The 14677-nt window shown below is 46.6% G+C and overlaps 1 protein-coding gene across 1 annotated transcript in view; it reads left to right on the top strand.

Moving 5' to 3' along the window:
* Positions 1-14254, top strand: part of LOC130484760 (transmembrane protease serine 11A-like) — a 37742-nt gene extending 23488 nt beyond the window's left edge. The window contains exons 4-7 of the mRNA XM_056857845.1: positions 9390-9570; positions 10199-10458; positions 11062-11204; positions 14093-14254. Of these exons, the coding sequence (XP_056713823.1) occupies positions 9390-9570; positions 10199-10458; positions 11062-11204; positions 14093-14254 (746 nt within the window). The remainder of the gene's footprint in view (positions 1-9389; positions 9571-10198; positions 10459-11061; positions 11205-14092) is intronic.
* Positions 14255-14677: the final 423 nt, after the last annotated feature.

Genomic DNA, 14677 nt, shown 5'->3' with positions numbered 1-14677 from the left:
CCCCCCCCCACACACACACACATCTCACAGGGTTTGCCAGGGGTGGGCCTCTGGTTCCCGTGGGCACCACATTGGGAAATCCTCTGTTAAGCTATTTTAACACACATTAAAGGTAAGAAAAGTTATGTATTTAGTTGTTTGTTTGTTTTATTTATGTGATTTATAGTCCACCTTTCTCACAGGGACTCAAGGTGGATTACACATAGTGAGTCAGCAGAATCAACCAAGTGGGACATTCAATAATCAATGCATTAAGATTGTAGAAGTCTAAAACCAGCCAGAAATCTAAAAGACAATACTGAAACATGCCATAAGTATTAACAAGAAACATTAAGAAGTGCCAAAATCACATAATCGGATCCTCCTTACAGTAAGCTATATCCAGCAGGATAGGCCATAGTCTCCAAGTATGTTTGTGAGCCACTTTGCACAGTGCAACCCCATGACCTGTGCAGAAACCCCTCCTGAATTATTTTGCTTTGAATAGCTTGTGGAAAGCCACTCAGCCATGGGCCCCGGCCCCTCTCAGCCCAGAGCAGAGGTCAGAGGAGAGGCCCTCTGAGGAAGCAGAGGAAGCAGAGGTGCAGAAAGGGAAGGCGGGGCCAGGCACCCAACCACCTCTGTCATTCACTAAGAACATAAGAAAAGCCCCTGCTGGATCAGACCCAGGCCCATCAAGTCCAGCAGTCTGTTCACACAGTGGCCAACCAGGTGCCTCCAGGAAGCCACCAAACAAGACGACTGCAGCAGCACCATCCTGCCTCTGTTCCACAGCACCTAATGTAACAGGCATGCTTCTCTGATCCTGGAGAGAATAGGTCTGCATCATGGCTAGTACTCATTTTGACTAGTAGCCATGAATACCCCTCTCCTCCATGAACATGTCCACTTTCCTCTTAAAGCCTTCCTAGTTGGCAGCCACCACCACATCCTGGGGCAGGGAGTTCCACCATTTAACTATGCATTGTGTGAAGAAGTACTTCCTTTTATCTGTTTTGAATCTCTCACCCTCCAGCTTTAGCAGATGACCCCGCGTTCTAGTATTATGGGAGAGGGAGAAAAACCATGTCGCCTTTCATGAGGCTTTAAAGGAGCCCAGGGCTGGTTTGCCCAGGAAACGCAGCTGCCACGGAGGAAGAGCCGGGCTGCTCCTGTGGCCCTCGAGGAGAGGAGGCGGGGGTGGGGGGTGGGCAGGGTGATGCTGTAGCAATGCAAAAGAGAACACGGACACGGCTTTAAATTCCATCTTCAGGGGTGTAGTACAATACTGCTGGCATTACAATAGCATTCACTCAAAAAGTTGCCTCACTAATAACAGGGCTGAACACGACAGGAGCATCTGTCATTATGAAGGGCAGATTGGGATGAGATGTTCGGGGGCAGCTGCATTTGTTTATCCATGTCCTGTTTGTGAATCAAGCACAGCAAGGTATGGTCTTAGTTTATTACAAAAAGTGAGTTGTGACTGGTACAGCATCTGCTTGGCATGCAGAAGGTCCCAGGTTCAATCCCCAGGATCCCCAGTTAAAAGCATCAGGTGGTAGGTGGTAGGTGATGTGAAAGACCCCCCCACCCCCCAAGACCCTAGACAGCCACTGCCAGTCTGAGTAGGCCATACCGATGGTCGGCTTCAGTAGGAGGCAGCTCCATGTGTTCATGTGAGCTGGATTCTCTCCACCCATTGCCGGGCCACTTCAGGCCCCTCGCTCACCAGCCTGGCTCTCTTTCTTCTAGTGAGTGTGATGCCACTGGTGGTGATGTAGGACCTGGTGGTTCTTGCTTACCACCTGTCAGCAGCAGCAGTTGCTTTTCCCCCATGGATTTTTCATTCGCTTATTTTCCTGCTTGTGTTTGAGAAGGTGTGTGTCCTAGACACATGGCACATGAACACATGAAGCTACCTTCTACTGAATCAGACTCTTGGTCCATCAAAGTCAGTATTGTCTACTCAGACTTGCAGCGGCTCTCCAGGGTCTCAGGCAGAGGTCTTTCACATCACCTATCTGCCTAGTCCCTTTCACTGGAGATGCCACTGGGGTTTGAACCTGGGACCTTCTGCATGCCAAGCAGATGCTCTGCCACTGAGCCACAGCCCCTCCCCTAAATGGCCACGTGAATGGGCCCCCCTTTTCCAGCTTCTCATAGGGTAGCCTAAGCAAAAGTAAGAAGTCCTTTCTTCTGTCACCTCTCACTCCCAGGAGCTGCTGGCTCAGGTCGGACACTCACTGTAAAAGAATGCACCCCATCCGGGCAATGACCAACACAAGTGCCAATCAAAGAATATTTGACAAACTGATGAGGTTCCTTACGCAAGTCTGGAAGAAGTATTGACATCTTGAGTATGGTGAAATCAGAGATAGCCTTATTAAAGGGAATAATTACCACACTCAAGGACTCTATAATATCAGGCACACAACATTGCTAATTACTAGAATGCCTGTGATAAGATGCAAATAGCCCAAACAACTACACCCACAGTGCAAACTGTATCACCACAGAAGGGCGAAGCAAGAGGCCAAAGAGGTAGAGCAGAGGGGGAATCGGGGCCTTCTAGTTGAGTATCGAAGCAGAGAAACCAATACTCAGAGAGGGGGTCCCCAACATCTGGGAATAATGCAAAGGGTGCATTCAAGGGGAAGATCAGCAAAGGTTCAGAGGCCTACAATGCATCCCAGGAATAGAGGCACTGCTCATTTTGCAGCAAACAGTTGGACAGCCAAACACTGTTTTCAATTGTCATGGTCACATGGGAGCTGTTCCCCACATCTGTTTGCCTTGGCTGAAAAACTCTGGCAGCCGCTGGACAGGTTTGCAGTTCCTCTGTTGTTAATTTTGCAATGTTTTCCTAGTGGTAGATCAGAAGCGGACTCCCAGCCTGTCCCCTTGATCAGCTGGGAATCGGCTTCCAATCCCCCCCCCCACTTCTTCCTGAATCCCTTACAAAACCCAGGGGGGGGGGGGCGGCAGCCTTTTCATGCCAAACAGCAAAACAGATGGTTAATCATGACTGTAGAACAAGACCTCATTCAAGAGGACTCAACTTTCTTACAAAACCAAAAAGGGCATCTTAAAATTAACTGATTTATTGTGGCATGAGATTTGTGGACCCCCTTCAGGAATGCATAATGTATCCTTAATTGGCAGGTTGTATTATACATACAGAGGGGCACAGAAGAAAAACTATAAACAGTGAAGTTATAAGAGGTACAGCCACCACTGTAAAACGAAAATACTGTGACAACTCACCGTGTCAATAATTGGTGGTTGTATAATATCAGTTTTTCTAAGTTCATTTAACACCTACAATGGCTGAGAAACCTTCAGCCTCAGTGAATATCCTGATAAATTGTCAGCAATTTCACCCAGGAATCTCCCTTTGAAGTTCCTTTGCTGAAGAACAGTGTTAGAGGATAGCAGGGAAATGAGCCCCCGATGATAAAGCTGATTTATTCGGGCACGTATTATTGTTGCCTGTCTTGGGATAAGAACAGAACTAGCACTGAGGCCTGGTTCCTGGGCTTGGATTCCTGTTGGGTAGCCCATAGTTAATGATGAGGAGCTGTTTTAGATTCGGAGGTTCCTGTAAGCAAGGAAGACCTACTACCCAAGGCCTGAGAGGGAGAAGCATCCTCCATTGGCCAGGATGAGCTGTGGATAACTGATGATCTGCTGAAGAGCTTTTAGCTGGAGGCTGGAGGAGACAAGGGGCTGCATGAGGCTTTGTCTCGTGGGCTTGTTGTGTAGTAGGTGACTCCTTGGGTACCAATCTGGCCTTGTCCGTCTGTTTATTTACTTCATTTGTAGGGTTTGCTGGACATGGACTGCCAAGCAGCAGGAGTTCAGGGTGGGGTCGGGACATGGGGGGACCACTTGAAAAAAAAAAAACCAACCCTCCAGGATCCCTGGCCTATCTGGCCTGGAGGAAAAAATTGCTTCCTAACCCCAAAGTGGCAATCGGCACCACTCTGGGGATGCAAGAAAGGGTCACGAGAGCCAAACACGGATGCAAACCTTACTGCCCTCCCTCTCATGATCTGCCTAAGTTCACAGAATCAGCCTTGCTGTCAGATGGCCTTCTAGCCTCTGCTTAAAAACCTCCAGGGAAGGAGAGCTTACCGCCTCCCAAGGAAGCCTGTTCCACTGAGGAACCGCTCTCACGGTTAGAAAATTCTTCCTAATGTCTAGATGGAAACTCTTTTGATTTAATATCAACCCACTGGTTCTGGTCCGACCTTCTGGGGCAACAGAAACAACTCCACACCATCCTCTATATGACACCCCCTCAAATACTTAAAGATGGTTATCATATCCCCTCTCAGTCTTCTCCTGTACAGGCGAAACATACCCAGCTCCTTCAACCTTTCCTCAAAGGACTTGGTCTCCAGACCCATCACCATCTTTGTTGCCCTCTTCTGGACATGTTCCAGCTTGTCTACATCCTTCTTAAATTGCGCTGCCCAAAACTGAACACAGTACTCTAGGTGAGGTCTAACCAGAGCAGAGTAAAGCGATACCATCACTTCGCGTGATCTGGACACTATACTTCTGTTGATGCAGCCCAAGATCGCATTTGCCCTTTTAGCTACCGCATCACACTGCTGTATCATGTTCAGTGTTTGGTCTACTAAGACCCCAAGAAACGTTTCGCACACACTACTGCTGAGACAAGTCTCCCCCATCCTATAATCCTATAAGCCGCTCTGAGCCTGGCTTTGGCCGGGAAGAGCGGGGTAACAAATGGAAATAATAAATAAATAAATAATCATACATTTGATTTTCTTCTACCTAAATGCAGAACTTTACATTCATCTCTGTTGAAATGCCTTCTATTGGTTTTAGCTGTCAAGATCATCTTGTATTCTGGTTCTGTCTTCTACCTTATTTGCTGCCCCTCCCAATTTAGTATCGTCTGCAAATTTAATAAGCATTTCCAAGATTCGTTAGAAGACTCTTTCCATCCACACACACAATTACCGTTCCGCCTTACCGCACGGTAGCCAGGCCCTGATAAGATCATGCCAGCAGGGAAACCAGGCCCACCTAAAGCCTAGATAGCAGTTTCTGCCTACTTGGGGGAAATACTAGTTTTTTAATGAACAAAAGATGAGGACTTTGGAAAGCATGAAAAGCCCTGACAATGACGAAAGGTGTGCGCGCGCGCTAAAGTGTGCGCACGTGGAACCGGCAGTTGGGAAACAGTTGGTGACAGATGGAAGAGACAGTTAGTTTCAAAACATGTCGTTATCCACTTAGAACTGTAGTAGGGTTGCCAACTCCAGCCTGGAAAATTCCTGGAGATTTCAAGGTAGTGCCTGTGGAGGAAGGGGACCAAAAAAAAAGGTGTTGTTGGGCACCACGGTTAGGCTTGCCAATTGCCCGCCAAACGACCAGGCTGCCCGCTGACCCTCAGCTGGTCTCAGCCGGCGGAAGAGGGCCAGCTGTAGGGGAGTTGCTCTAGCACTCCCCCAAACTCTATGGTTTCCATAGGGTTTTTAGAGGAGATTGCTAGAGAGTCCCCATCACTTCCGGGTTTACCTGGAAGTGATGCAGACACTCTAGCACACTCTCCCCCAAACTTTTTGGAGGAGGTTGCTAGAATGTCCATGTCACTTCCAAGTTGCATTGCCCCAGCCCCAGAAAGCTCCTGCTGGTTGCCTGGGGGGACCTGGCAACCCTGACCGTGGTGGCCACAGGCACCATGTTGGGGACCCCTAATCTATGGTATGCCACAGAGTCTGTGCTGTGAAGCTGCCAGGGGAATTGGTCCTTGTAGCCTGGAGTTCTGGGCGAACTCCAGGCACCACCTGGAGATTGGCAACCCTAGCTTTGCAACAGGAAACTCAACACTTGAGTGACTGTTTTTGCAGGGAACATATAGCTCTAAAATAATCTAATTTAGGATGCAGTCTATGCTTGTGTGTGCCGTCAAGTCGCTTCCGACTCATGGCGACCCTATGAATGAAAGATCTCCAAAATGTCCTATCTTTGACAGCTCAGATCCTGCAAATTGAAGGCTGTGGCTTCCTTGATTGAGTCCATCCATCTCTTGTTGGGTCTTCCTCTTTTCCTGCTGCCCTCAACTTTTCCTAGCATGACTGTCTTTTCCAGTGACACCAGTGCATTCCAGTGACATCAGTGCATACAGTGATACCAGTGCATACACACAGTGCATACAGTGACACCAGTGCATACACACCGCCTTCTGGTACTCTCAGTCCACCCACGAAATATCGTTGGTTCGTTTGATTATTAGTTTGCTGTTGCTTCATGCGGTCTATGGTAGTGAATGAAAAAAGCAGTAGTCTATAGGGAAAAATGAGTAAAAAAATCACAAAAAGAGGGGGGGAAAACTAGAGAGAGAACCAAACTGTTAAAAAGACATTAATAACAGTCCAAAGTAGAAGGACATAAAGATGTGTGGGGAAAATAAAATGGAAGGAGCGCAGGAGATTGGTTTCATAACAGACTGAAGAAAGAAGCCGTATAGTCCTATAGTCAGTGACACATTCAAAGATGCAGGCATATCCTTTGATGGGGGTGGGGGTGGGGGGTGGTTTGTGCTTATTACATTAGGATGCTGACCCTTGTTAAGGTGTTTCCGCTGAGGACTGTTCACAATTTACTTTGGTGCAGAGCTCCCCCTTGTGGACATCTGATACCAGTGCATACACACCGCCTAAATCAGACCTTTGGCCACTTCTGGTGCTCTCAGTCCACCCACGAAATATCGTTGGTTGGTTCGTTTGTTTGATTATTAGTTTGCTGTTGCTTCATGTAGCATGCCCAAAACGAATTACAACAAAGTAAATGTTAAAGCACACTGAAACCACCAAAACTAATAATAAATTAAAAGTAAAGCAACAAAGTAACGTAAAAACAACAAAGGGGCAACTTCAGCAGGATTTTTAAAAAACACTGTAAAAAAGCCGAATTATACCTCACAACTGGGAAGATAATGTAAGGTTTAAAACCATGCAATGTAGGCAATTGTGATATGGATTTATCCAAATTCATTTGGCGGTAGAGATTTCTGAACGAACATCAAATTCCAAGCCTTATTAGACGGGCTTCGTGGAAACCGTGTCTGTTCTATGCATGTAAAATCATTTTAAACCATTTTGTCCATCCTTGTGTCATTTGCAAGGAATTTTGGGAATAAGGTGGTAAGAGTTTTCAGGTCAACATCACTAATTCACTTGCAGAACTGCAGTTCCCAGGGTTCCTTGAGGAGAAGCCACTTAACCCATGGAGAAATTCGTAGGCAGGGAAACTCTTAAAGAAAAACACGCCCACCAACTATATCCACGTATTATTTGAAAACCATCCATCCTGGTTCAGTGGGGGCAGGGGCATTCACAGAAACAGAATGGATTGCAATCCAGGCAAGAGAAGGAGACTCAGGGTTTACGGTCTGAGGGTTTACGGTCCTGTGAGCAGCCGAGGTTTGTGAACTTGGGCATCATCACGAATTCTGGTGGTGGAAAAAGTCCTTGCAGTGGGTGTCTAACCCGTTCCATTTCTTTCTTCTAGATATGAAGAGGCAAACAGCTGAAAGCATCTTCAGAGATTGTAAGTTTGAAGGTCTCATGCTTGAGAGTGTCATTTATTTTAATAAATCTCCTTAAAGAAGTTTCCAAACTTCTCACAATGGTCAGGTTTTATGGGCCAATACGCGTGAGTTTAAATGGGCTTCCATTGAGCCCACAATGTTGGAGTTTCCTCATGATTCTAATGTGAGCATAGAGCACTGGACAGTAGGGGCCAACAATCATGTGCATGAAGCATTTATCCGTAGGATAAGGTTATACCTTGGCATGGCTTCATCTACCGTACATCCTGCCTTTCTCTCCAACGGGGGACCCAGCCTGGCCTACATTGTTCTCCTCTCCTCTGCTCTGTCCTCACAAGAATCTGTGAGGTAGGTTAGGCTGAGAATCCATGACTGGCCCAAGATCTCCCAGAAAGTGTCAAGGCTCACCCACCTTGGTCTGAGAAAGTTGTTCCCGTCTCTGGAACAAGCCCCTCTGGGATAATGTAGGCAAGTTTATCCTGGGTTTTGCCTGGCTAAACTCACAGCAACATACCTTAAAGCAAAAATAAAGCTTTATTGAAGAATTTTTTTTTAAAGGTTTTAAAAGCAGTATAGTTCCAGCTACTGTTCCAGGTACACAGAATATGAGAAAACTAGCTGTCTAGATACATATACAAAGCCTTAGCAGGATAGGTCTTAACTTCTCATAGCTTTAGCAAGTTCAGTTCATAGCAGGCAGAACCGCTTCATGTAGATGTAGAGGAGTTGGTTTTTATATCTCGCTTTTCTCTACTGTAAGGAGTCTCAAAGTGGCTTACAATCACCTTCCCTCCCCCCCCCACAACAGAAACCTTGTGAGACAGGTGGGGCTGAGAGAGTTCAGAGAGAACTGTGACTGGCTCAAGGTCACGCAGCAGGATTCATGGGGAGGAGTGGAGAATTGAACCCAGTTCACCAGATCAGAGTCTGCCGCTCTTAACCACGACACTGTGCTGGCTGTAGCATAAGCAAGGCAGGTGGCACAAAGGAAGGGTTGCCAGGTCCCTCTTTGCCACCAGTGGAAGGTTTTTGGGGTGGAGCTTGAAGAGGGAGGAGTTTGGGAAGGGGAAGGACTTCAGTGCCATAGAGTCCAATTGCCAAAGTGGCCATTTTCTCCAGGGGAACTGATCTTTATCGGCTGGATATCAGTTGTAATACAGGAGATCTCCAGCTAGTATCTGTAGGTTGGCAGTCCTAGGCGACAGGGATCAGTTCCCCTGGAGAAAATGGCCACTTTGGCCATTGGACTCTATGGCATTGAAGTCCCTCCCCTCCCCAAACCCCACCCTCCTCACTTGTAATAGCAGGAGATCTCCAGCTAGTGCCTGGAGGCTGGCAACCCTTCACAGATGGGGAAAGGGGAACCAGGATCAGGTAAGGATGTGGCCTAACAGCATAGACTATACTTTAAAGACATGAGGTCAAAGACCTCCTGACCCTCTCCAGCCAATCACTGGGATGTCTTTGAGGGAGATTCTGGAAGAAGCCCAGGATTCACTGGCTTGGACTTGTTGAGATCCGATTGCTGCATGGCTGCCAAATTAGCAGATTTGAGCAAGAAGGCAAAGAGAAAATTTAGTGCTAGTCATATTCAAGCAAGGTGGAGAACTGCTGAATGCCAACAATATTTTGTTATTGTGCTGGATCTGGGAGTCTGAATTATGGGGTCAAAACTATCCCTGGCTTTGTAGCGAAGGGCAAAATCCTTCTTCAGTTGGTCTGTTTCTAAATGATCCAGTGATATATTTTCTGTATGTTCTTAGAGAAGTTAAGAGGCATATTTAATACACCCCCAAAACTTTCTCCTTGATGCAAACAGTCTGCGGGCTACGATATAACCAGTCAGCGATGACAATGTCAAGAGTAGCCGGTGGCGTCAACAGTCTGGGGCCGGGCGAGTGGCCGTGGCAGGCAAGTCTGCAGCACAACAACATCCATCGCTGTGGGGCTACTCTGATCAGCAACACATGGCTGGTCTCTGCAGCGCATTGCTTCAAAGAGTAAGTTCCCAAATGGGTCTTGCGTGCGGGGCGCTGAGCTGCTTGCCAAGCACTGGCTGAAGTTGAGCCTGTGAGACCCTCTGATGCCGTTCGGTGGGAAATCAAAGAAATGTAGACGAGGTTTCTGTGCGACAAATATCCCGAGTTATGTAGAACAAAAAGGGCGCTCTACAGAAATCAACATTTAGACTCAAACTACATATAACTCTCAGAGATGAATTTCAATGGACATAAATGTAAAGTTTTGCATTTGGGTAGGAAAAATCAAATACATGATTATAGGATGGGGAGACCTGTCTTGGCAATAGTATGTGCGAAAAGGATCTTGGGGTCTTAGCAGACCATACACTGAGCATAAGTCAGCAGTGTGATGCGGTAGCTAAAAAGGCAAATGCAATTTTGGGCTGTATCAACAGAAGTATAGTGTCCACATCACATGATGTGATGGTATCACTTTACTCTGCTTACACGCCTCCTTTCTGTTTCACAAGTAGCACTTACGACAGCGAATGATGGCAAAAAATTAATCATCAAATAGGATAAAAGCGAAAGATACTATACAACTAAATAGCATTTGCATTCAGGCCTCAAGCCAACAACAACTTCACCCAAAGGCTTTCCCTTTCAGGGCAAGAGAGCCACAGAAGTGGACGGTCACCTTTGGAACCTATTTACACCCTCCTCTAATGGTACGATTTGTGAAGAACATTACAGTCCACCAGAAGTACCGCTATCCAGACTATGAGCATGACATTGCTGTTGTAAAATTGTCTGAACGCGTGGAGTTTACAAGAGCTGTTCACCACGTTTGCCTTCCGGATGCAACCGAGGTTTTCCCGTATAATATAGATGCCGTTGTTACAGGATGGGGAGCGCTTAGTAACGATGGTAAGCAATTACATTTAGAAGATGGCAGTATTTTATACCTTTCATCAGTGATAAGACAGTGCCCTGACCAGGTAGCCCAGCCTTGTCAGATCATGGAAGCTAAACAAGGTCGGCCCTGGTGAGTACTTGGATAGGAGACCACCAAGGAAATCCAGGTTATATCTCAAATATTTATATTTTTACACGCTACCGTATGTAGTGATTTTATGCCAATAAAGGACGATAGGACTATGACTATGGTGACTATTCAGAGGTCTATGCTGAAAATCCATGTACCTACCTGTATGCAAACACTTCTGTCTTGTCTGTTCTTTGCCTCTTCAGGCGCCTGCACAGTTTATCCTTTAGTTAGCATTAGTCTGTTAGGAAGTTGGGGAAGGCAATACAAGCCACCCTCTAAACATGGTCTGCCTAGTAAAATACTTGGTTGGAGTCTCCACCAAGAGATCACTGCATTATTCGTACAGTTTGCTGACCTGGCAGAATCATTAACAAAATCTGAACTGTGTTTGATCTTAACTTGCATGTGATCAAAGTGCCTCCTGTGCCTTGCTTTGGGTGTGGCAAATGCTTTGCAGATACTAATAAAGTTTGTTTTTTTAGGTGAAACCCCTAATGTTCTGCAACAAGCAACAGTGGCGCTCATAGACTCAGACACATGCAACAGAAAAGAAGTGTACAATGGGGCTATAACACCTGGAATGCTGTGTGCTGGCTACCTGGAAGGAGGAGTCGATTCCTGCCAGGTAGGCCTGACGTCACCTGAAGGAAGTCTGGCTCCTGTCTCAGCAGGAACAATATTTCTGTGGGGGCAGTTTTGTACTAGCGCATTTGGGGTTTACTCTGGAACAATGAAGCATCCTGGGTGCTTGAGGCCTTCCTCATTCTCTTGCTCTCTTGGCTAAGCCCCCTTCTTAAGCTGAGGTCTTTACAGCTGGGGTATAGGAGTCCTAAGCATGCACTTCCATCCCACGACACTTTTAGGACTGGAACACTTCAGGCTCATATCCCCTCTGCAGTGGAATTCTTGTGCCTAAAAACATTGCTTCCCACTAGGGTTGTTAACCTCCAGGTGGTGGCTGGAGATCTTCCGCTATTACAACTGATCTCCAGGTGATAGAAATCAGTTCCCTCGGTGAAAATGATTGCTTTGGCAATTGGACTCTATGGCATTGAAGTCCCTCCCCTCCCCAAACCTCCTCAGGCTCCGTCCCCAAAATCTCCAGGTATTTCCCAACCTGGAGCTGGCAACCCTACTTCCCGCCCTTCTTTCTCTCCTCTTTCCCCCCCTGACTCCTTCTGACTCTCTTTGGGATCGTAGGCATATACATTATTTGCTCCCATTTTTTCTAGATAGGAGTCTTCTAGCCCTATCTCACTTAAGCATACATTCCTTTCTTACAAGGAACAAGGCAAGGAATATCTGTAAAATTCCATGGCTACTTGCTTTTATAAGCATGGCCCCACATAGTGAAACAGCTATGCTACCAGGTAGATGCTGAAAAATTAACTGCTCCTTATCTAGGGTTATAGTCTGTTTCTAGGGTTTATTTATGTATTTATTATTTCCATTTGTTACCCTGCTCTTCCCGGCCAAAGCCAGGCTCAGAGCGGCTTACAGAATATAAAAGTCATATTAATCAATAAAAGCATTAAAATGTTTTAAAATAGCCCTATAAAATCATAATCATTATACTAATTTACCTAGGCGCCTCTAACATACGAGTCACAATACAACAACCCAGCTAGGTGAGCAGATGGAAGGCCCCAGATGGAATAAAAGGTGTTAACCACAATGGGAAGGTTAGGAAGGCCAGTCTTTATATATAGGAACCGTAGCTGGCCTCAACCATAAGCCTGGCAGAATAGCTCTGTTTTACAGGCCCTGCAGAACTCTTTGATGTCCCACAGGGCCCTGGTCTCGCTAGCAAGGCTATTCCACCAGGCAGGGGCCAGAGCAGAGAAAGCCCTGGCCCTGGTCAGCCGGACACTCCTTGGGCTGGGGACCACCAAAAGATTGTTATTAGCTGAACGAAGAGTCCTCCGGGGAATATACCAGGAGAGGTTGCCAGGTCCCTCTTCGCCACCGGCGGGAGGTTTTTGGGGCAGAGCCTGAGGAGGGCGTGGTTTGTGGAGGGACTTCAGTGCCATAGAGTCCAATTGCCAAAGCGGCCATTTTCTCCAGGTGAGCTGATCTCTATCGGCTGGGGATCAGTTGTAATAAGCAGGAGATTTCCAGCTAGTATCTGGAGATTGGCAACCCTATCTGTTTCACTAGATGGGGTCTGTGAAGGACTTTTTAAAAGCGTACCATCACTCCCTACAAAATACTTGGGAATAGGTGGCCTTCCCACCCAAGTGACATTTTTTATATATAAAACCTCTTTTATACCTATCCCTTAGATACAGCTGCCTTTATTTATGGCCAAATGTGAAATATACTGCCTTTTACTCCAATAGTTTGATATTAGTTAGAAATGACGAACAGACGCAGAGACCCTAGGAACCCAAATATAAGTAGTTATTAGAGAAGATGTACTAAATCTATAAAAATAATACAGTTACTTAACTGGATATTTATAGTGTATTTACACCTTCTTGGTAATTCCTTTAAAGTAAGTGTAGTTCTGGGTGGTAGGAATCCCTGTTTCAGTTCACTCCCATAATTAGCCAATTTCTCTCAAATCTAGCCTCTACATAAGGTAGCAGAGTTCCAGCTAACTTCTCTTTGAAACCTTCCTTCTGGTCAAGCTCATCCCTGGCTGCTCCTGATACTGAAGCAGCTGCCACTCCTTCTGAAACGAGTCGAGACTCTGGATCTAGGACACCCAGGCACTGTTCCTGGAAGCCCCCACTGCCTCTCCCTCGAATCCCTGTCCGGTTCTTCTGTTCAGACAACTCTTCTTCTGCTTTCCTTCTCTGCCTTCAGTTCAATCTCGCTACCTGCTGTTGTTAGAGCGGTTCCTCAGTGGAGCAGGCTTCCTCAGGAGCTGGTCAGCTCTCCTTCTCTGGAGGTTTTTAAGCAGAGGCTAGATGGCCATCTGTCAGCAATGCTGATTCTATGACCTTAAGCAGATCATGAGAGGGAGGGCATCTTGGCCATCTTCTGGGCATGGAGTAAGAGGTCACTGGGGGTGTATGGGGGAGGTAGTTGTGAATTTCCTGCATTGTGCAGGGGGTTGGATTAGATGACCCTGGGGGTCCCTTCCAACTCTATGATTCTATGACTCAGAAAATCTAACCTGGCTGCACCTGGCCTTATATATTGTCTAATGAACGTATCCCTTTGGCCAATCAGTACCTCCACCTCTTGGGCCATCAGCCCACGGGCTTATTGTTATGGCCCAGAAGTAGAATATCCACAAACTGGCCAAGCATTGATGACTCCTTTCAGAGGCAAGTGTCCCCCTTTCTAAATTAAGGACTCCAGTAAACCTTCCTGGGTTGACTAGGCTATTTTGAAATTGGGGGCAGGGAGGAAGGCACACCTGCAAGCCCTAAGACCGAATTACTTTTCAAATTCCACAGATTTCAGCTCGATGGTGCTGCATCAGAAGCTCCAACAGAATGGCAATCTTCTGTTGCTCTTTTTTTTAAATTTCTTCACACTGAAAACGCTTTTTTTCTTCTCTAGGGTGATTCTGGCGGCCCGTTGGTTACTCCTGATACAAGAGGCATGTGGTACCTTGTCGGCATCGTGAGCTGGGGGGATGAATGTGGCAAACGCAATAAACCGGGAGTCTACACTCGGGTGACTTACTATCGAGACTGGATTGCTGCCCACACAGGGCTCTAATGCAAAAGTTGCACCTCTTTGAACCACACGGGCAGTATGCAGGTCATACTTGTGCCGCTGTATTACCAGTTTGTATATGAAAGCATTTGCCTGATTTCCAAAGTCATCAGCAAGGCTCTGATATGTTAAGAAGAAAGTGAAGGATGCAGATTCCAAAATGGAGAGCAGATGCCCATCGATGTATTTATTTTGCCATAATGAGACATTCCTGTCCTAGGGCAAAAGAGTGACCCTGCCTTTTAGAGCGTGGAGTGTTGCGGCTGCATTCTATCCCATCCTGTCCTTTTCAAAGAGGCCTGTTGTGTTTAGTGGTTGATACTCCAGATACGGAACGCCTTTAATCACCAAGCCGCAGTTTCTCAAGCGTACTCCTGACTAAGATGGGCAGCTTGCAGCAAAGCGTTTGCTTCCCTCTGGAGCTGC

Source organism: Euleptes europaea, chromosome 11 (assembly GCF_029931775.1).
Source record: "Euleptes europaea isolate rEulEur1 chromosome 11, rEulEur1.hap1, whole genome shotgun sequence".
Lineage (NCBI taxonomy): Eukaryota > Metazoa > Chordata > Lepidosauria > Squamata > Sphaerodactylidae > Euleptes > Euleptes europaea.
The sequence above is the reverse complement of the archived record's forward strand: the minus strand, read 5'-3'. Positions and strand labels throughout refer to the sequence as shown.